The sequence below is a fragment of the Bubalus bubalis genome, chromosome 10 (genome assembly GCF_019923935.1).
Source record: "Bubalus bubalis isolate 160015118507 breed Murrah chromosome 10, NDDB_SH_1, whole genome shotgun sequence".
NCBI lineage: Eukaryota > Metazoa > Chordata > Mammalia > Artiodactyla > Bovidae > Bubalus > Bubalus bubalis.
Genome location: NC_059166.1, coordinates 67,846,353 through 67,868,484, shown reverse-complemented (window position 1 = coordinate 67,868,484; position 22,132 = coordinate 67,846,353). Strand labels below are relative to the sequence as shown.

Sequence of the window (22,132 nt, the reverse complement as noted above, 5' to 3'; positions counted from 1 at the left end):
TATATGTATAAATGTCATGTACATGTCTAACTGCCACTTTGCTGTATAGCAGAAACTACACAACATTGTAAAGCAACTAAAATACAATTTAAAAAAATCATGTTTTCTATGAGATGATCACCGTACTACTCAGTTTGTGTTTGAATCTGATAGTGTCTGTTTGTAGTAGAAGACATACAAGGATATGCATTGCATTATTACTGATAATGGAGAAAAACTGAAAGCAAACTTAGATGTCTAATAGTTAAATGTGTACTGCACATATTTGTAAAATTACTTTATTAAAAAAAAAAAAAAAAAGATTTTCTGGGTTAAATAAAGTTCCTTAGAAAATGAACAATCCAGAGTGAAGAAACACAGAACAAGCAAGAAATAAGACAACTATGAGTAAAACAAACAAAAAAAAACCTCAACAGTCTCATTTAATGGAAATCCTGATGATATTGATAAATACAGATAAATCTAAACAAGAAGTGTTTGATAAAGCAGTAATAACAAAAGTAAAATCTAACTTAGGAGGGGCCAGGGAATCCCATTAGAATGAATATCCTGACTCAAAATGTACATATGACTGGGAGGAGGTGATTAAAGTTAATGTCCTAAGTTCATAATTGGCATAATGATTGTTATTCTCAAGAATTATTCAGTTAATTGGTTTATTTCCTCTTTTCCTATCCTTGATGAATGTGTTGTCATCCTTCTCATCCTATCTGGATATTTTTCTGGGAAGAATGGATGACTCAATCAGAGAGAGAGAAAGGATATCAACACTTATTAATTCCAAATTACTTTAGACCTCTTTTTTCTTCCAAGCTCTATACTTTGACAAAAATCACTGTGGAACTCTCAAAATCTATAGCACCCAAGGATTAGATTTGTACTAATGAGTGAGCATCTAGGCCTGGTTCTAAAATGAATGCCAAATCTTCATAGAAAGAGGATGAATTTTCCCACAAATAATTCCCACAAATAATTCATAATCCCACAATACAGCTAGATTCTATTTTGAACTCTGCCAGTCATTAGCTAAGTGGACCTAGTACTAAACAACCAGGCCCTTGTTTCCTCGTTTAGAGAATAGAGAATAAAATAGTTATGTCATATCTTTTCTGTGAAAAATCCAATAAAATAATGTTTAAACTAGGGCTTTAAAAACTGCAAAGTGCTCCACAAATAGATAGTAACTTTATGGACACTGTGTTTTCATGATTAAGTGGAAATCTCTCTCTAAAGTTTTTAGGAGGTTGTACCTATATAAATTCACTTAAATTTTGTGTTAAACATGTTGAATTTTCTGAGTTCAACTTTGAGATTTGAAGATTGTGCATTCACAGTCATCAGTGCCATCAGTCTGCTAAAGGTTTAATTCTTCACTTTTGTGGCATTGAGGTATTATAGATATATGTCATTTCTTGATCCTTACCAAAAATAAAACAAAATTTGTGAGGTAAGAAATTGGGTTTAAAAGTTGACTTTTTGTCTGTTAATTAATACTATACTTGATTTTGCAATAAATACACTCAACTGTTATTGAGTGTGACAAGTAGAACTGATTACAATCAAACTGATATACAAAGCAGAGGGAAGGGCTTATTCAGCTAACTTGACCTTTTTAACGTCTTGAGCCTAAATTACTGGAAAGATCTGTTTGAACCATGTATCTTCACTTAATCGCTGTATAATTATTACCTCCCCAACTCACACTTTTCTGTATAAATACAAGATTAGAGAAGGAGAGATTCTGCTTCTGAACTTGCCAGCATGACAAGTTTACTAAACTTCAGCATCTATTTAATAAAGTGAAAAGGAACTTTAGGAAGGAAAAAACACCACCCTTCTTCTATAAACATCAGTTACATACACCAATGAGATACTGAGATTAAGAGTAATTGGTATTTCATGCCAAAATAAAATTCAGTTCCTATCTCTTTCCTTAAAACATCAGTCTACTAAATGAGACCCCTGAAACAGAAACAGAATCTACTGGCTCCTTTTAAGTTTAGTAATTACAAATGCAAAATGAGTATCCTCCTGCAGACAGAGAGCCAGAGGACTACTCAAGCTACAGCAATAATGGAAGCTGTGGTAAATTATGTATGCACGATATCAGAAGCTGAATGGAGGGAAGAAATGAAGAACCCGTTTGAAATTTTGGAATTTGTTCAAAGCTGCGCCTGCAGTAACTCCCAGGAGGATAAGCCCTCAGCACGGAGCAGTAATAAACTCCACAGTTCTGTATAATTTATCAACTTTTTTCGTTTTCATTTCTAATATTGACCCTTCGTGGTTAACTGAAGAAACCAAGAGATAAATAGCTTCCTTAGCCATTTGATAGAGCAATTATGAGTATCCTGGCTGATACATTTTCTGCTTAATCTAACAAATGGTGTTCCTTTTCCTCTTAATCTACACTGGCATCTCTACATTCGACTCGACACGTGCAGGATACCTCTTCCCATGCCCTTGTTCTTGAGCCCCTCTTCATTTCTTTCTTTCTCATTACAGCTCTCTTGCGTGATCATTTTAATCGAAGAAAAGAGAATTCTTTACAACAATTTTCCTCAGCTGCCCTTGGTTAATTTTTTTCAAAATGTGATTCCTATGGGCTCCCTGACAGCCTGGCAAATTGAAAGCTAATCAGTAGAATCTTTCTTAAGTGTCAGTTTCTTTTCAAAGAAATTTCATGTCTTTGAATGCGAGAATCACTTTTCACAGTAATAGGCAGTAGAATGTGATACAGCCATCTTGAAAGAGTTCAAGACTATTTAAAATGAAACTTAAACATCGATATTTGCCTCGGGCGCTAGTTCGACGCCCCCACCACCGCCACCTCAGTTGTCTTTACTCCCTGACAATTACTGTTTCATGATAAGATCACTTATTTAGTGCTAATCTGATGGAATCCCTTAGTGTGTGAGTTTAGACCCAGAAGGGATTGTTAAACTCATCTTTTCCAAGCTCTTTGTTTCTTCGGAGGAAAAACCAGAAGAACGGGAAGGGTGAGTGACTAACCCAAAATCACAAAGCAGATGAGCAATATAGTTTGAGCTTCCTGTTTTGTTTTACTTTAAAGGGAGCAGCGAGGGGAGGAGACTTTTTCCTGCCATCCAATAAGAGCAGATTCTGTAGTTCTTAGGTCTCTGCCTTTTCTCGTCTGCATGAGCAGGATGATAATACTGCCCTTTTCACTTCAGAGGATTTCCTCCCACTAATCTGTTGTAATGGATTCCCTCTGCTGGAGGGTGTGTGTGTGTGTGTGTGACCACATTGTTCTTGTGTGTCACACACTAAACCTAGGGTCATTGTACTTAGGATTGTAGGGCTTTGTATATAGCTACCTTGTTTCTGAAGACAGTCACTATTCCCAGGGTTGGGTACCCAAGAAAAAGATGGGCCTCAGGGAGGACCACAGAACTAAGAGGGAGAAATAAAGGGGAGTGGAATCCCAATGCTGTAACAAGATGTGAAGGACTGTGTTCCTACGTGATCGTGTTAAGACAGTGTCTCTCTAAAAGCCAAGTGTCTGGAAAAAGGAGGCACCACTGTGCAGACCCACAGCTTACACACAAGTAATCCATTTTCTGAAGGCCTGAAGGTCTGGTGGCAGGACTGTACACATAATTTGTGGGACCCACTGCAAAATGAAAGTAGACTTCTTGTTCAAAAATTATTAAGAATTTCAAGAAAAAAAATAATTTCAAGACAGTGAAAGCAGAAAATTAATTCAAGCATTGGGCCCTTCTGGACACAGAGCCCTGCAAATACACAGGTCACATGCCCAAGAGCTAGCCCAGTCTAGCTGCAAGTTGTTCCTTTGGCAAATTCTGGTCTAAACATCCCCAACAAAGTCTTCACTTGAAGGACATCTTGAAGAGAAGAGTCTTGTTAAGAGAAGACTGGTGTATTTTAGAGTGTAGTCTGACTGTGGCTACTTGGGTAGAAGGCAGGACCATCCGAGGGGAGTGGGTCTTAGGGCCAAGTGATGAGACTCTAGGGTCCAGTAGACCCTCTCCCTGTGAGGAGTCTTCCTTCACTGCCAGTTCAAGAGGATCAGAGCTCTGTGTGTAAGGAAAGATCCAGTTTCCTTGCATTTGTAAAAGAGTTGACTTTGAATGCAGGAAGATGAGAGTAATAAAGCAGGATATGGGTCCTCCACATCATTCCTGGCATCTTCAGTCCCTGGCACATGGCAGGCACTGAGCAAACATTTGTTGATGAATGGTAATGTAGGCAGTTATCTTGAGGTCAGAATTTGGTGGAGCCCTTCTGGTCCTGAAAGAAAGAATTGCAACTCAGAAAAAAGAGGAGTCTCAGGTAATAAAAAGAGCAATGCTTTGAAGCACATTCAATTCTGTTCACTTGCTCAGTCGTGTCCGACTCTTTGCGACCCCATGGACTGCAGCACGCCAAGCCTCCTTGTCCATCACCAACTCCCGGAGTTTACTCAAACTCATGTCCATTGAGTCGGTGATGCCATCCAACCATCTCATCCTCTGTCATCCCCTTCTCCTCCCACCTTCAATCTTTCCCAGCATAAGGGTCTTTTCAAATGAGTCAGTTCTTCGCATCAGGTGGCCAAAGTATTGGAGTTTCAGCTTCAGCATCAGTCCTTCCAATGAATATTCAGGACTGATTTCCTTCAGGATTGACTGATTGGGTCTCCTTGCAGTCCAGGGGACTCTCAAGAGTCTTCTCCAACACCACAGTTCAAAAGCATCAATTCTTTGGCATTCAGCTTTCTTTGTGGTCCAACTCTCACATCCACACATGGAAAAACCATAGCTTTGACTAGATGGACTTTTGTTGGCAAAGTAATGTCTCTGCTTTTTAATATGCTGTCTAGGTTGGTCATAGCTTTTCTTCCAAGAAGCAAGCATCTTTTAATTTCATGGCTGCAGTCACCATCTGCAGTGATTTTAGAGCCCAGGAAAATAAGCACGTTAATAATACCATTATTTAAGAAAATGTTAGCCTGCCCAAGAATGAAGGCTTTTAGAATCATGTTGCATGCAAACTAATTATAAATTATTTTTCAGGTTTATTAAATACTCAAAAGGTTTTTTGAAGACATATAGCTGTACTTTTGTTATCAATGATACGAAAACCAGCACTGCTTTCTTCCTTCTTAAGCTCTGTTATTTAAAGAACATAGCAGCGGGATGCAGAGAGAAACTGGAAGGAGGCACAGAAAGCCGAGGAGAAAAGACCTAGAAAAGTGAAAATAGAAAAAAGGGATTACTGAGGGCTCCAAATGAACATAGGCCTCTTTAGAAAGGGAGGAGAATGGAGGAGGAGGCTAAAAAGGGAAGGGGAGTAGATGGATAGGTACAGTCTCCTTTTCCCTGACAGCACTTGGCAGCGCACGACACACTCAGTGGGTTCTCAGAAAACATGTGATTAATGAATACATAAAAGAGAAAATGAATGGGACATAATTAGTATGTGCAACCTGCTCTTGGGGAGAGGGGATGGTCTGTAGCATTTGTCAGTATCAGTTGTGTAAATCCTCCCTCCATGGCCAATTTTAAACTATCCATATGAATTCACTAAATGTGGAATTAGGAAGAGACCTAATTGCACAGAGATACTATTGCACAGTAGTATCTCCACTATATAATAAACCTAACTTCAAGAGCACAGGTAATAGTAAAAATAGTACAATAATTAGGAAATAATGTTTTTTATATTTATTGCCTTTGTTTCTTAATTTCTTTAACTGTGAATTTCTGTGATGTAGTTCTTGCTACTGCTGGCTGGTGCTGGCTTGCAAAGTGTGAGCCAGCTCCAGCCCTCCAATGGATGGGCATCATCAGATGCTGCCACTATTCACATTGTATAAAAAGAACTTTCTCCATTTTTATTTCTTTAAAAGAATTGAGAAAAGAAAAGTAAAATAGAAGACAGGACAAGAAATCTCCTGAGAAAATTTTCTCATTTGCCACTTTTCCAATTTTTTTTTTTTTGATACCTAAGTCATCAGAATGTACAAGTTGAATGTTTAAGAAAAGATAAATGATATATCTATTTCTACTAACAAATCCTATTATAACATTTTCAGCATTAAATGAACTTAATAGGGAGGCAGAGTTGTAGAGTATAAAAAGCTCGAAACTAGCAGTTAGCAACTCCAGGCTTAATAGTCTGAGGCTTTGAGCAGTTCATTTCACTTCCTGAGGCCCAAGAATACCCACTGCCCCACTTATATCACAGGACTTGGTGTGAATTCAGGTGGGGATCTTCTAGCATCCTGCACTGTTGATAATCTGCCACTTACTCTCAAATGATTTGATAAAAATAATACATGTTTCTACAAAGAAAGATAAAGCAAACGTGTCAAAATTTAACAACTGGTAAATCTAGATGAAGGATATGTAAGCACTCAAAGCTCTTTTTCAAAATAAAAAGTTGAGGGAAATTAGGTTATTATAGGCATATAGCGCGGAGAAGGCAATGGCACCCCACTCCAGAACTCTTGCCTGGAAAATCCCATGGATGGAGGAGCCTGGCAGGCTGCAGTCCATGGGGTCGCTAGAGTCGGACACAACTGAGCAACTTCACTTTCACTTTTCACTTTCATGCATTGGAGAAGGAAATGGCAACCCACTCCAGTGTTCTTGCCTGGAGAATCCCAGGGAGGGGGAAGCCTGGTGGGCTGCCGACTATGGAGTCGCACAGAGTTGGACACGACTGAAGTGACTTAGCAGTAGCAGCAGCAAGCATATAGTGACTTCACTTTCACTTTTCACTTTCATGCATTGGAGAAGGAAATGGCAACCCACTCCAGTGTTCTTGCCTGGAGAATCCCAGGGACGGCGGAGCCCGGTGGGCTGCCGACTATGGGGTCGCACAGGGTCGGACATGACTGAAGCGACTTAGCAGCAGCAGCAGCAGCATATATGAACCTGCAAAGTACTATACAAAGATAAACTACTATTACCTACTTAAAGAGATGTGGTATCTAGATACCATAGCTGTTTAAGATAGTCAAAGTTCATTCCATCGAGCTGATTCAGTTGTTCAGTAATTATTTACAGAGTATCTATGACCCTTAAAGTGCTGGTGATACAATAATGAATGCACAGTCATTCATCTCATGGAAGTTATATTCTGGTTAGAGGGATACACAATACACAAGCAATTAAAGTTTGGTTTCAATAGAATTAAATAAAGGATGCTGTTGTGACACATAGAAGGAACCTGTAAGCCAGCCTTCCCAAGGAGCCCAAGAGCTAAAAGATAGGAATTAATCCAAGACCTGGAGAGCAGTCAGCATCAGTATATGTGGCTAATGTTTATTGAGTATTATGCTGTGCCGGTGTTCTAATTACTCTACATACTCCTTTGCCCCTCACAGAAGTTCTTCGGGGCAGGCTGTTATTATCCTACTGGGACGCTATCTATTGGAGCCCCAGACCCAACAGAGAAGTCACTGATAGATGAGGCACAGCTACTGTATTCAGGTTCTGGGACCCTTCTGTGGAAAGGCCCTGATGCAAAAATGACCATGATCTCTTCAAAAGAACTGCAAGCTGTTCTGTATGCTGAAGTTTGCACATGCCCATACTGGGGCAAGGTCATGTTGGTGAGGAATTGTGGTAGAAAAGGTAAAAGGCCTTTAAAACCCTGCGGAAAATAGGGACCTATTAGAGTATGAAGCCTGAAGGCAATATGATCAAATTTCTGTTTGGAAAGACCGCTCTGTCTTCAATATGGAGAATAAATTGAGGCAGAAACAAAACTAATCGTGGGGAGACCAGTTAGGAGCCTATAAAATCTGAGAGTGCGGCCTGTATCAAGGCAGTCACGGATGACAGTGTGGAGAAGCAGGTAGATCCTAATAGTACTTTGGAGATAGAATTTTACTGGCGGGGTAGAGCCAAGGAGGATGGATTTCAAGGTTTCTGGGCTGGGCAATCCCGTCAGCAGATGAGGACCCAGGCACTGAGTAGAGCTGTGGGGAGAAGAGCAGGGGAAAGAAATGATGTGGGAGAAGAGCTGGGGGGAGGAAAGACGAGACAGGCTGATAATGAGGGGACAACAGACATATGTAACCAAGATCTTACAGAGAGCAGAACGTGAGAATCTGGACTGAGTGACAGAAGCAGCTATTTTGATCATCTACTATAAAATCTTTCAAAAGGAGAGTCAGTTTTTGAATTATTGGGAAAATAAGTGGAGATCCCATGATTCTGGTTGCTTTTAATCATAAACAGTTTACTGAATATGAAAAATACTTTGTAAACTATAAAAATATTACCTTCATTATTATCATCATTTATAAATATTTTTCTTCCTTTTATTAGATTAAAGCCACATAAATAGCCCTTTTTATTTACCCCTTCATAAAAACATTTTCCTCTTTTGGTTTTCATCTCCTTGTCTTCTACTTCAAGATACAATGGAAGGAAATTTAGGGTGAGTTAAAAGTGGTTTTATCTGTTCTCATCAGTCAGTAAACAAGCATTTATTAAGAGTCTCCCAGTGGTGATCATTTCTAAATGTACAGAAATATCAAATCACTTGGTTGTGCATTAGGAACAACATAGTGTTGTAGGTCAATTATACTTCAAAAAATAAGTATACACACAAACTCACAGAAAGAGATCAGATTTGTGGTACCAGAGGCAGGGGTTGGATGAAGATGGTCAAAAGGCACAAACTTCCAGTTATAACATAAATAAGTACTAGGGGTATAATGTACAACATGATAAATGTAATTAATACTGTTGTATATTATATATGAAAGTTGTTGACTTCTCATCACAAGGAAAAAAATTTTTTTCTTTTATTTTTGTATCTGTGACATGATGGGTAGTCACTAAATATAGTGTGATAATCATTTCATGATGGATGTCAGGCAAATCATTATGTTGTACACCTTAAACTTATGCTATGCTCTACATCAATTATATCTCAATAAAATGGGAAGAAAATTTTAATTAAAAAAAAATTTTAATTAAAAAAAAAACAACAAAAAAGGAGGCTCTCAGGTGAGCATCCAAAGCTGAGGGAGTGACACTGCAATCAAGGGGTCATGTTTTTGAGATCAGAGAATTTTGAATTTAAATCCTCCTGTATTTACCAGCTGTATATGCCCTTGGGTAAATAATTTGTTCATCTCTCTGCTCTTTAGTTTCCATTAGAAAAAAATAGAATGAATAATACTTCACAGGCCTGTTGTATTACATGAGATGATAAATATGAAAGAAACACAGAGACTAGGGCTCAATAAATGTGGTTCCTCAGACTTTAGGATACAGCAGGAGAATGAGAGGGTGGGACAAATTAAGAGTAGCACTGCCGTATCTTCACTGCCATGTGTGAGACAGTCAGCCAGTGGAAAGTTGCTGTGTAACAGGGCGCTCAGCTCGGCGCTCTGTGACGACCTAGAGAGGCGGGCTGGGGGAGTTCGAGAGGGAGGGATATATGTATACATATCCCTGGTGACTTAGTGGTAAAGAATCCACCTGCCAATGCAGGAGACAGGAGTTCAATCCCTGATTCCAGAAGATCCCCTGGAGAGGGAAATGGCAATCTACTCCAGTATTCTTACCTGGAGAACCCCATGGACAAAGGAGCCTGGCATGCTACAGTCGATGGGTTTAGAAAGAGTTGGACATGACTCAGTGACAGAATACACACACACACAGTTGATTAACTTCACTGTACAGCAGAAACTAACATAACACTGTGAAACAATTATACTCCAATCAAGTAAGTTAGTAAACAATACATCTTAAAAAAAAAAAAGAAAGAATAAATGTGGTTCCTGTCCACCCCATAAGGCTGTTGCCCTGAATAAATGAGCTAATACTTAGAAGACAGTTATAATTTCCTTGGAATAATTTGGTATATAAGTTCAGTCATTTTTAATGAACTTTACTGCTGTTGTTTCTGTTACCATTTTTACTAGTACCAGGGGCTTGCAGTAACTATGTCTACGAGCCTTTGAACACCACTTGAGTGTATCTTTATTACTTTTTTTGAATTCCCTTATTTCTTTGTGTGAGCTTGGGAATCATTTCCTTCTTTGCTTAGTGCTGCTTTGGAGAAACAGCCAGATGTCTCTACAATTTGTCATTTCCGGCCACATACTCTGTTATTTAGATACTCTTCTTTGTTCAGCTAAGATATCATGTCTATTAAACCATTCGTAGTCTGGAGAAACTGTAATTGTGCTGTTCTTGGTATGCAAAATGAAAGACACTGGGAGATAGAAAACTGGAGATAAAGGAGGGCTTAAATGTCACTGTAGGTCTTTAACTTTTTTTAATAAAAAGAAATAATAAATTTTTTAAAACTTTAATTTTATATAAATTCCCTATTACCAGTGTGAGTGCTCTGATGAAAGATTATTAAACTATCCATTAAGCTGGCATACAGAGCTAAAGGGAAGGGACTTAGGGGATTGGAGAAGCAGTTAACCTTCTCCCCAGTTTAATGGCATTGTCTGTAAGGATCAGGTGGCATGTCTTCTCTTTGGTTGTACTCCTGGACCAAGACCTGCAGCTCCCAGCTTTTAAGACTCTATCATGGCACAGGCTTGAGCACTTCATGTTACAGAAAACCACAGAGGCATCTTGAATGGTAAATGTACCAAATATCTTTGGTTTTTCTTGAACACAGTTGATTCTGAGGCTGCTCTGATACTCTTAGCACATAATCTGAATGATTATAAAACAGATGGAGAAGGAAATGGCAACCCACTCCAGTATTCTTGCCTGGAATATCCCATGGATAGAGGAGCCTGGCAGGCTACAGTCTATGGGGTCGCAAAGAGTTGGACATGACTGAGCGTGCATTCACACACAAAACAGAATAAGATTTCACCTAAGTGGCACTAGTGGTAAAGAACCCTGTGTTAGGAAGATACCGTGGAGACAGAAATGGCAACCCGCTTCAGTATTCTTGCCTGGGAAATCCCATGGACAGAGAAGCCTGGTGCGCTACAATCCATGGGGTTGCAAAAGAGTCAGACACGACTTATCAACTGAACAACAATGGGTGCTACACTTAGGTAGCAGAGGAGGCCAAGTGACCCCAGCCTCCTTCCAAGTTGCTCCTCTGCATGAGGCTGCTGACTTCTGTTGAGGCCACGGGCAAGCACATTTCACCACTGCTTTTCCCACCTCTCCCATTTGTAGCCATCCCTCTTCAACCACCTCATAGCTTTTACTCTGTCATACTGTTTGTAAGCACACAGTAAATTCATTTACACTAAGATACAATAATACATGGGCTTCCCCAGTGGCTCAGCAGTAAAGAACCCTCCTGTAATGCAAGAGACACAGGAGACATGGATTCGATCCCTGGGTCTGAAAGGTCCTCTGGAAGAGGGCATGGCAACCCAATCCTGGGTAATTCCATGGACAGAGGAGCCTGGTGGGCTACAGTCCATAGGGTCACAAGGAGCCAGACACGACTGAAGGGACTTAGCATGCACGCACGCACAATGACACATAATGCCTTATGTTAGTCTGGCCTTTGTATAGTGATGTCACTTGTAGAAAACTTATTTCATTCTCATTATAGCCCTAAGGAGTGGGGAAGTTAGAGACTGGTCTCATTTTGTCGTTGTTGCTGTTGTCCAGTTGCCCAGTCTTGTCTGACTCTTTGTGACCCCATGGACTGCAGCAGGCCAGGCCTCCCTGTCCCTCACCATCTCTCGGAGTTTGCCCAAGTTCATGCTCATTGCATTGGTGATGCTATCCAGCCATCTCATCCTCTGACGCCCTCTTCTCCTTCTGTCCTCAATCTTTCCCAGCCTTAGGTGCTTTTTCAATGAGTCATCTGTTCACATCAGATGTCCAAAATACTGGAGCTTCAGCTTCAGCATCAGTCCTTTCAGTGAACATTCAAGATTGATCTTCCTTAAGACTGACTGGTTTGATCTCCTTTCTGTCCAAGGGACCCTCAGGAGTCTTCTCCAGCACTACAGTTCGAAGGCATCGGGTCTTTGGCGTTCTGCCTTCTTTACAGTCCAGCTCTCACAACCATACATGACCACTGGGAAGACTATGGCCTTGACTATACAGACATTTGTCAGCAGAGTAATGTCTCTGCTTTTCAACACAGTCTAGGTTTTTTCATCGCTTTCCTGCCAAGAAGGATTTGTCTTCTGATTTCATGGCTGCCGTCACCATCCACAGTGATTTTTGGAGTCCAAGAAGAGAAAATCTGTCACTACTTCCACCTTTTCCCTTTCTATTTGCCATACAGTAATAGGGCTGGACGCCATGACTTCGTTTTTTTAATATTTAGTCTTAAGACAGCTCTTTTACTCTCCTCCTTCACCCTTATCAAGAGGCTCTTTAACTCCTTTTCGCTTTCTGCCATTAGCGTGGTAGCATCCACATATCTGAGGTTGTTGATGTTTCTCCCACCTATCTTGATTCCAGTTTGTAACTCATCCAGCCTGGCGTTTCTCATGATGTGCTCAGCGTATAGGTTAAACAAACAGGGTGACGGCAGACAGCTGTGTCATACTCCTTTCTCAATCTTGAACCAATCAGTTGTTCCATACAGGGTTCTAACTGTTGCCTCTTGACCCACAAGCAGGTTTCTCAGGAGACAGGTAAGCTGGTCTGGTGTTCCCATCTTTCTAAGAGCTTTCCAAAGTTTGTCATAAGCCACACAGTCAAAAGCTTTAGCATAGTCGATGAAAGAGATAGATGTTTTTTCCTGAAATTCTCATTTCCTAGAGAAGGAACAAAGGTTCAGGGAATCTGAGCAGCCACTAGAATCTCACTCAGGGGAGAACTTAACCAGGAGACTTGAGCACAGTTTCTTTCCGCCACCCAGTTCCACATATTACTGCAGTATTTGCATTTTGACAGGAATCAGAGTCCTGTGCTGAAGGCAGGTAACCACTTAACTGAGGGCTTCAGACATCAACCCAGAGAGAGAAAACTGATTCTTTCAGTGAAGCCCTGAGTTCTGCCACAGAAGTTACTGCCTTTGCCTCCACATTACCTGTCAGTTGTGCGATCACAGGCAAGCTGCAGAAAATTGTCTGTGCTTCACTTCTCCTTATGAAATGGAAATAGCTGTATCTGCCTCCTAGGATTTTTCTGACAATTCCCTGAAATACCACCTGGACAATATTCTTGTCACATAGCAGGTCTCATCAAACCTCATCTACTCTTCCCCTTTGCTTCCTCATTTTACCAACACACAAGGCAGGCCATGCAAAGCCAGAGCCCTGAGCTCACCCAGAGCCTGCAAAGACCCTTGTGAACACTTCCTCTTCCCTTTTGCTCTCCTGTCCCCTCAGCTCCTGTGTCGAGCCACACCAACCTTCCTTCCCTTCTCAAACTAGCCACCCACCTTCCCTCCACAGTGCGCTCCGGGTCCTCTGGCTGAGCCCACCTTCTTGCCCTCCTCTGTCCTCATGCTCCAGGTATAAACCAAGCCCCTTCTTCAGGAAGGACTAAAGTAGCTTCCCCCTACTGTTCTTTCTCACTGCGCTTTGACTTTCCTTGTGTTACCACAATCTGAAGGTGCATGCAACTCCCACATTTACTGGTGGTGTTTCTCTCTTCTCCACTAGACTGTCACCTCCCATGTTGGCCACTGCCTCCGGGGCCCCCAGGGCAGAATGTAGCACATAAGTTGTTTCCAATAAATATTTGTGACTATGTGTTGGATGAATGCTTCTTTTCCCTCTCCCTTTTGGGATGCCCTCCTACAGCCTCCTCGCCAAGTCATGTACTTCCTCAAAGGCACATACCTGAACATTCCTTCCATTTCCCCCAACATTTATTCATACATTATAGTGGATAAGGTGTTTCATGATTCCTGAATCACGTTACTAATTTTCCAAGGGCTAAGACTCATTCAAGATCTTTTTTGGAATTCCCCATAAACTTGGTAGAAAAGCTGAGAAAGCTATCAGTGCTCAGTATTTCCTGATGAATGAATAAATCAAGCAGTCAATCCAGGTATATAATCCTTTTGCACAGAGAAAATCTTCACTTAGCAAATACAGAGAGACTATTGCAGCAAAACATTTTCTCAGCATGACACATTGCTGTAGTCCCTCTTCTGGGGTTACTATTTTGAGTTTCAGTGAGAAGCAAACAATCTTATCTTGGAAAGGGAATTGGATTTATTTTTAATAAGAAAGCCTGAATTGGAAGCTTGAATTTTTCCCCAAAATTTAATAACAGCACTGATAAAGCCTTACTCTCCTCAGCTAGCCCTATTTCAGAGAAGAGAAAACAAAGCTTCCATGTAAGCTTCTGTCTTGGTGTTAGAGCAGGACCTGTAAGACTGACCATATTTAAATTCATTGAGAGCCATGAGGGGGTCACGTAGCAGGGGCTTCTAGTCTGAGCATGATTTTAGAATCTGTCACTCCAACCCAGGTCTGGGCAGAGGCAACGAAGGGAAACATCAAGTTACTTAGAGCCACTGTCCCCAAACATTTGAGGTCCTGACAGTTCCCACTGATAACCTCAGTAAGTAAAGACATAGCTTAAAAAAAATTTTTTTTTAAATTTTGGCTGTACCACTCAGCCTGTGGGGTCCCAGTTTCCCAACCAGGGATCAAACCCGCACCCCTTGCATTGGAAGCACAGAGTCCTGACTGGACTGCCAGGGAAGTCCCAAGACAGAGCCTTTGATCTCACCCCCTTCCTCCATTCACAGCCAAACCAAAACAAAAAACGTATCAGTCAAACATGCCATTGTTATGCCTCAAATGAACACTTACTGAGGGAGGATCCCAATTCTATATTCATCCCCCTATACCAAAATAGAATCTTCAGTTTCCTGGTTGCCCTGCTGCTCAACCTCAGGTTGCTCAGTTGCTCATTTTATCAGTATTTTTGAATGATTAACAACAAATATATATTTTTATTTATTTATTTAAAATGATTTTTGCATTTTAATTTACTTTGACAATTGCCCAGCAAGTCCTTCTAGTTAGTATCTTGCCTCTAGTTTAGTTTTGATCTTAAAACACATACCAAGAGAAGGAAAGTAAGTTTTGCCAAATACCTGTTGTACCATGAACATTGTTAAGGTTGATGCAGCATTGATGTTCTTTGTGTGACATCACTTAATCCCTGTATTCCCACCCCTGCATGGCTTTGTGGCAGTCAAAAGAGCCAGTAAGAGATGACTTCTGATGAGTCCCCTTCTATCCCCGTCTCTCAGGCTACAGGAGTCCTGAAGGTTGATGGAGGGCCATGCTATTCAAACAGCAGGCGTGGCTGAGACAGAAGCTCCTGGTGCTGGGAAGCCTTGCTGTTGGAAGTCTCCTGTATCTAGTCGCCAGAGTTGGGAGCTTGGATAGGTAGGTGATTAAACACATACTCATGCCCATGTGACTTCACATGTCTCTTGATTTAAACTTCCTTAGGACATAATTTTAAAATCTATCCATTTGTTTTCCTCTCTCAACATTCCCAAGAAACATTTTTCTGCAGCATTGATTTTGATTTGTTGAGCCTTTCGAAGAAAGATATCCAAGTTGCTCAAACTAAGGTGTTCGTCAAGATTCATTTGTATTCTGTGTGTGTTGATGTTTGTTTTCAGAGAGGGATAAAGCTGTACAGTAAAAATGTCATTGACTAGAGCTATGCGTGCATCTGGTTGTTGACCTCTAGCCGTAGCCTAATAGTGATGATGTATTTATGTATCTACATTTTGAAATTTAGAAGTGGACAATTAATGTGCTACCAAGAGAGTTAAAATCATGTATGAGCCTGTAAAGGAGCTCCTCAAATTTGGAATCCATTGCCCTGGAAAGATGGCTGCAGGCTTGGGGAGTTTTAACTATGTTAATTAGCTCTGGTTTCTAGGAACTGAACATACAAGACAAGGAGGCTGTCACTCGGAGTAATTCCCAGAAAGCAATGGAAAATCCATGGAGAGGAAATTTACAGAGCTAGGGTTTGGCTCTAACTAAGCCAACATTGAAAGGCACTAGACCTGCGGAAGTCCCAGCAATGCCAGCTAGGTTCACATTGAATACTTCTGGGTTGTCCCATTTCTGGAATGATTGGAAAGGACACAGAAGTTAATTTCTGAAATGTGAAGCTTCCTTCTTTGCCCTTTAAAATTAATTCTTGCACTTAAAAGACAATTCAATTCCCATTTCGTGCCCAACTCTTTGCAACCCTATGGACTTCTCTGGGCCAGAAAACTGGAGTAGGTAGCTTTTCCCTTCTCCAGGGAATCTTCCCAACCAGGTATCAAACCCAAGTCTCCCGCATTGCAGGCATATTTTTTACCAGCTGAGCCACAAGGGAAGGCCTATGAAAGTGCAGCCACACACTAAAATAAAAATATCTTTCTTACAATTTTTCTTCTCTATAGATCTTATCACACAAATATTTAACAAGTAATATAATAATGGTTTTTTCCTTCAGCCAGTGTTAATTTTGATAGATAAAATGAACACTTTGATGCTTTTCAATTCAAAATTCCTGAGTAAACTTCCTATTCACTAGTTGCTAACCATGGGAAACGGTATGGCCCAGAGCTTATCACTGACTCCAAGTAGTTCCCTAAAGTAGTGCTTGTTGTTAGTGAAAAGCCTGGATGTGGTGCCATTGTCCTGTGTCCATAATGGAACTTTTATATCAAGTTCTTCCTAATGTTTTAATTTTTTCTAATCATTTAATTTGAATAACTGATCTAATGATCATCAGCACGTTAGTTATTTAGTTGATAACTTTTCATTTTTAACCTGGTCTCTAGTCTCTAATGGGGTAGCTTTTATAAGGACTTGGATTGCTTTGCTTTCTCAAAACCTCTCACTTGAGAGTCTGAACAGAAATTGGCACATGTTGACATAAGCTTGTCCTTTAGAAACTGAAGAGCCTGCTCTCTTGGTAGGAGGCTGAGCTCAGTTACTTCTACTGTCCTTTCCACTCCTAAAATTTCTTATTTTTTAGTCTGGGGTCCATGCCTGCTCTCTAGGAATTAGAAATAATATGATATTTTCTCTTATCTTGAATAAGGAAATCCAAAAAGCAATTGTTCGATGGGGAATGAGTTCCCATTATAAAAGGTAAATAAAGGAAAGAAGGAAAATGGCCTTTTCTAGATGTAGGGAAATTTCTTTCCAGCTCAAACAAAGCAGAAAGTGTTTCAGCCTCTCTCAACCTGGGTTCTGTGAGAGAATCAGCTCCTACAGGAAAACATTTGATTGACCATTTCCTTACTTCGCCCAAGGACAGCATCATTCAAGATGCCTAGGAGAAAAGTCCATCTATTACATTCAATGGATAGAGCCCAACAAGACCTAAAAGATGAATTTGTGACATCCCAATCAATGTCATAATTAAAAACGTACTTTGAGTATATATGTATTGTTACTTTTATATCTTCCACTTAGAGCTCTAGCATATCAATCCTATTAACAAATCCATAAAAACAAAATTCACTTTCTCTAAAATATTAACTGATAAACCATATTTTTAATAATGTGCTATATGTTCATGGTTTACACAATGAGCAAAAGTTTTTTTTAAAAAATCATAAAAAAAACTCACTGAAAAATAAAATATGTTCATAAGCATTAAAACAGAGAGCTGCTTAAACAGCACAGGTGAAGCCCCTTCCCCTCAGTTCTGCAGAATGCCTTGGTATAACCTTGAGGTTTCTCCCTTCTCCTTTTAATTGTAAACATTACAGAAAATAAAAAAGATTCAGTGGGGTCTCTTGGGAAAAGCAAGAGACAGCCTCATTGCCCTACAGAGAGGAGGACATCAGCTCCGAATTATTAGGGTAACAAGAAGCTTCAGTTGAAGGAATTGGATTAACAGCCGTTTTGACTAATACTATACCCTTTAACAAGAAAGTGAAAATGCCTTCTCAAGTAAACTCAGGAAAATTATAATGAATTTCAGTTCAATTCTAGACTATACCCAAAAGAAAATTCAATTCTTTTCCATATAAATTGGCCACACCAAATTAAATAGCCACTCCAGTCTAATATCATTGTGATTGTTACCACACCTTTCTCTCTGAAAAAAAGCAGCAGTGGTTGTTCCTTGCTTAGGCAATGTTGAAGTGGAAATCCTCTTTTCTGGCTCCATCCAATGCCTGCCTTCCTTCACAAATTTGAGTCCCTGATTTAAGTGCACTTGGCAATGAGGACCTTAGGTTTCTGGGGCTGCCAAGGTCTTGTTGATTTCTGGTCCCAGGTGTGATAGGTGATATACAGCACTTGCTGATTGCATTGGATTTGCTCCTACATTCAGCAAAGTAAAAACATAAGCCTGACCTTTTTAGATAGAAAGAGAAAGAGAGGCAGAAGAAATATGTACTCTGCTAGCTGTCCCCAGGGCCAAAGGCAGAAATTCTCATAGAATGAAAAGCTCAGCAAGTGCCAAGATTGGAATTTTGCAGGTTGATGACGCAAATAGTCAAAGGCAGAAACTAGGACCTCTTTTCAGATTCTGTCTCAAAGATTTTCAGTTATATGAGTGCAGCTGAGCTGTAATAAAATAATATAACACGAAACCCACAGGACGTGGCCTCCTAGCTGCCCTTTAGCCTCTCAGCTGAAGATTCTAATCTTCTATCTTTCATATTTTCTAAATGATGTTAACTGGTGAGCTGTTAAAAGGCTATGAGTATGGTTGGTGTCACTTGTCTGTCCTGTACTGTGAATGTCAGTACATGCTATAGTCAATTAAGTGCTTGGTGAATAAAAATTTTAAGAAGCACTAATAAAAATATCCCATCAATTATGTGTGCTCCATTTAATACAGGGTTGCTTAAAATAAAATTTCCCAAACATATGTTGATTATAGATTGCAGCAGGCAGGCAACAGTGGTTTTCTTTATGCAGGAACCAGAGAAATGAGAAGTTGGTTGCAATGAGCTCCTTAGAGTGTCTCTCTGTTGCTTACAGGCTACAACCCATCTGCCCCATCGAAGGCCGATTCGGAGCCCGTGGTCAGGCTGAATTCCCCCTGCGTGCCCTGCAGTTTAAGCGTGGCCTGCTGCACGAGTTCCGAAAGGGCAACTCTTCCAAGGAGCAGGTACACCTTCATGACCTGGTCCAGCAACTTCCCAAGGCCATTATCATCGGAGTGAGGAAAGGAGGCACCAGGGCCCTGCTTGAGATGCTGAACCTCCATCCAGCAGTGGTCAAAGCCTCTCAAGAAATCCACTTTTTTGACAATGATGAGAATTATGCCAAGGGCATTGAGTGGTATAGGAAAAAGATGCCTTTTTCCTACCCTCAGCAAATCACAATTGAAAAGAGTCCAGCATATTTTATCACAGAGGAGGTTCCAGAAAGGATTTACAAAATGAACTCATCCATCAAGTTGTTGATCATTGTCAGGGAGCCAACCACAAGAGCTATTTCTGATTACACTCAGGTGCTAGAGGGGAAGGAGAGGAAGAATAAAACATATTACAAGTTTGAGAAGCTGGCCATAGACCCTAATACCTGCGAAGTGAACACGAAATACAAGGCAGTAAGAACCAGCATCTACACCAAACATCTGGAAAGGTGGTTGAAGTACTTTCCAATTGAGCAATTCCACATTGTTGATGGAGATCGCCTCATCACCGAACCCCTACCAGAACTTCAACTCGTGGAGAAGTTCCTAAATCTTCCCCCAAGGATAAGTCAATACAATTTGTATTTCAATGCTACCAGAGGGTTTTACTGCTTGCGATTTAACATTATCTTTAACAAGTGCCTGGCGGGCAGCAAGGGGCGCATTCATCCAGAGGTGGACCCCTCTGTCATTACCAAATTGCGCAAATTCTTTCACCCTTTCAATCAAAAATTTTACCAGATCACTGGGAGGACATTGAACTGGCCCTAAAATAATAAGTCATACAACACTGTGTGTTGTGCCTGGAGACAGACAATGTCTCTTCTAGATTAAAATATGCACTTTTCCTAGACACAACTGTCCACGTCATTTTTCCATGTATACTTGTACATACGCAGTGTGTGACCAAATATAAGATCAGCTCTTTTTCTACTGAAAATTTACAAAAAAAAAAAAAGAACACACCAATTTGCGGTCTACATAGCTGCATCTTTTATGCTATTTAGAAAAAGAAGAGGTGGTGGTACTGGGAAAAAGTGACTTCAGCTATTCTCAAAGAGTTAGTCTTCCTTCGAGTCAGGATTTGTCGCCTGCCATTTTCATAGATTTAAGCCAAAAGATGAACGTGTGAAAATGTACCAATGGCTGTGAAGTTTCAGGAAGTAGAGGATTCAGTTATGCATACTTTTCTAAGGGAAAGCTGACTCTTTAATTCAGTTGCTGAATTGATGCCATGAAAACAGAAAATACTATTTTCTTATTATTTAAAAGGATGTCTTATCTCATAAAATTGACATCATTCCAAAGTTCCTGTGGTGATTTTGCACTATCGTTTTCTCGTATGGACCATGGTGTCACTCGTAGCATGTCAATCACACGTCGGAAAGTTGAGTCCTTTTGCTTCCATGTTCTATGTCAACAAAGAGAAATGTCATGTACATAATGTATATAGTTGTAAATACTGCTTTCACACTAAGTAACTCTATTTTGTAAACTGAATATGGCTATTTAATTTATTGTGAAAATTAAATTTATTGTGGTATTTAAAAAATGGAATGGATTAAAATTACTCTATGTGCAATTTTTTTTACTCATTTGTCTTACGTGTCCGTTGCTGGCTCCCAAAGTCAAAGCTGTTTATGTACACACAAGAGCCCTTGGAAAGATGCCCTTCTCCACTGAGTTTCTGTACCCTTGTGACAATGGAGTAATGAAGTAAGGTTGACTATATTTTTAAAAATATCTCAACCATCCAGAAATCTAGTATAAAAGCCACCTCAAAGAGCACTAGTTCTTCTCTACTACAACTTTTAACAATTAAAAAGTTGCTTCTGGTGCCAGGAGACAGACAAGAAATACTTTAACATAATCAAAGCATAGAAGAATCACAATTTTATTTGAACACAGTCAGACCAATAGAGAAATTAAATAAGATTAGAAAATTTGTGTAGCTTCTATACTGAAAGCTGCCAAAGCTTCAAAAATAAAGACGAACTCTTAGAACTCCCTCTTTGAGATAAAACTACATCAGCCTGCTCAAAAATGATCAAATTACATAGTGTTGCTATTACTAACATAAACATATGGCTCTGATTTCCATCCAGAGAAGTTAATGCTAAATTGGGTGCTTGCTAACATTGGATACCCTGTATTATGCTTAAATATAATGCAGAAAACCTTGGAAAGAGGTATCAATGCCCCCCAAAAAAAAGAGAGAGAAAGAGATGGATTTTTCACAATCATGGTTGCTTATCCAGTGGAAGGTATTTGAAGGAGCTTTGTTCACATTGACAGTGCCTAGTAAATTACAATGGATTCCTTTTTGATTGTACTAAGTGTTGATTCGCTCCATGAATTGTTCATCCTGTCCAGTAATTTGATGGTGAACTTTTCTAAGTAAATAGCCCTTTCCCCTCAGTGTTGGTATATATTGCTTCTCAAGCTACAGCCTTGGTAATCATCTCTGCTGTTTCAATTAGCAGTGATGTTGTTTTCTCAGCATGGAATAGTCATGACACCAGCACACGCTGACAGGCCAGCTTCTCACTCACTGTGCAGTGACTCTGAAAAGAGAGTCTTGTGTCTGAATGTCAGTCACTCTCCTTTAAGGGGCGAATGAAATCAAATATAAGAAACATAGCATCAGATTTCCCTATGCCTCACCTCCCAGCTAACTATCAGAATAAACTGTGTTAATACCACACTCAAGAACATAATCACACATTATCACTCATTTTATTATAACTCTTCCCAGAGCACTGTATAGTTCATACAATTTTATACCAGTGTGTCAAAGTATGCCCCACTGGAACACTGATATTTCAAAAACTCAGCCTAGGTGTCCCACCAGTAAAATCAGAAAATGGCAATCTTTTTCTGAACTCACAGAAATTTTTTAAAGTAATGAATAGAAATTTTTCAGTGACAATCTTTTATAGTCCAAATTTGTCCTCAGCTTTGCTGCTGCTTCCAACAGTGTATATCAGAGTTGATTATAAGATTCTATTTGACTTGTGCTGACTTTTATAATTTGTTGTTTTTAGCTCAGGAAGCAAGTATTTCTTCATCACACACAGGAAAAAAAGTGCTGCAATTTCCAG

General features: G+C 40.0%; 1 protein-coding gene across 9 annotated transcripts in view; it reads left to right on the top strand.

The window, feature by feature from the left end:
• HS3ST5 (heparan sulfate-glucosamine 3-sulfotransferase 5) overlaps nt 1-20,622 on the top strand; it is a 296,454-nt gene extending 275,832 nt beyond the window's left edge. For all 9 annotated transcript variants that reach the window (XM_044924419.2, XM_025294743.3, XM_025294736.3 and 6 more), the window contains 2 exons: nt 15,160-15,298; nt 18,872-20,622. In XM_044924419.2, coding sequence (XP_044780354.1) covers nt 15,192-15,298; nt 18,872-19,802 — 1,038 coding nt within the window. In that variant the 5' untranslated portion in view covers nt 15,160-15,191 and the 3' untranslated portion in view covers nt 19,803-20,622. The remainder of the gene's footprint in view (nt 1-15,159; nt 15,299-18,871) is intronic.
• Nucleotides 20,623-22,132: the final 1,510 nt, after the last annotated feature.